At 48.8% G+C, this 1,096-nt stretch overlaps 1 protein-coding gene across 1 annotated transcript; it reads left to right on the plus strand.

The window, feature by feature from the left end:
- Positions 1-4: 4 nt before the first annotated feature.
- Positions 5-1,093, plus strand: LOC130549404 (histone-lysine N-methyltransferase 2D-like; the record flags this gene model as incomplete). Its single annotated transcript, XM_057326622.1, has 1 exon — positions 5-1,093. A coding segment is annotated over one exon (1,089 nt), but the record flags the coding sequence as incomplete, so codon positions are not given.
- Positions 1,094-1,096: the final 3 nt, after the last annotated feature.

The raw sequence follows: 1,096 nt of genomic DNA on the forward strand, positions 1-1,096 counted from the left end.
CCACTCACTTCCCTCAGAAGAACACAGTGAAACAATCCCCTCAATAGAACATAGTCGATCACTTTCCACAGAAGAACACAGCCACTCACTTCCCTTTGAAGGACACAGCCAATCACTCCCCTCAGAAGAACACAGCCAATCACTCCCCTCAGAAGAACACAGCCAATCACTCACCTCAGAAGAACATAGTAAATCACTCCCCTCAGAAGAACACAGTCAGACAATCCTGTCAGAAGAACACAACCAACCACTCCCTTCAGAAGAAGACAGGTGCTCCCTCCTCTCAGAACACAGCCGAACAGTCCCCATAGAAGAACACAGCCAAACACTCCCCTTAGAAGAACACAGTCGATCACTACCCTCAGAAGAACACAGTCCATCACTCCCCCCAGAAGAGCACAGTCCATCAGTCCACTCAGAAGAACACAGTCGATCACTCCACTCAGAAGAACATGGTCAAACACTCCCCTCAGAGGAACACAGACGATCATTCCCCTCAGAAGAACACAGCCAAACACTCCCTTTAGAAGAACACAGGCGCTCCCTCCTCTCAGAACACAGCCAAACACTCCCCTCAGATGAACACAGTCACTCACTCCCCTCAGAACAACACAGTCAAATAATCTCCTCAGAAGAACACAGCCACTCACTCCCCTCAGAACAACACAGTCGATCACTCCCCTCAGAAGAAAACAGTCATACAATCCACTCAGAAGAACACAGCCTCTCACTTACCTCAAAAGAACATAGTCAAACAGTCCCCTCAGAAGAACACAGTCACTCACTACCCTCAGATAAACACAGTCGCTCACTCCCCTCAGATAAACACAGTCAGTCACCCCCCTCAAAAGAACACAGTTTCTCACTCCCTTCAGATAAACACAGTCAGTCATCCCCCTCAGAAAAATACAGTCAAACACTCCCCTCAGAAGAACACAGTCAAACAGTCCCCTCAGAAGAACACAGTCGCTCACTACCCTCAGATGAACAAAGTCGCTTACTCCCCTCAGAAGAACACAGTCGCTCACTCCCCTCAGAAGAACACAATCAGTCACCCCCCTCAGAAGAACACAGTCGCTCACTCCCCTCAGAAGAA

Source organism: Triplophysa rosa, unplaced genomic scaffold (genome assembly GCF_024868665.1).
Source record: "Triplophysa rosa unplaced genomic scaffold, Trosa_1v2 scaffold1151, whole genome shotgun sequence".
Lineage (NCBI taxonomy): Eukaryota > Metazoa > Chordata > Actinopteri > Cypriniformes > Nemacheilidae > Triplophysa > Triplophysa rosa.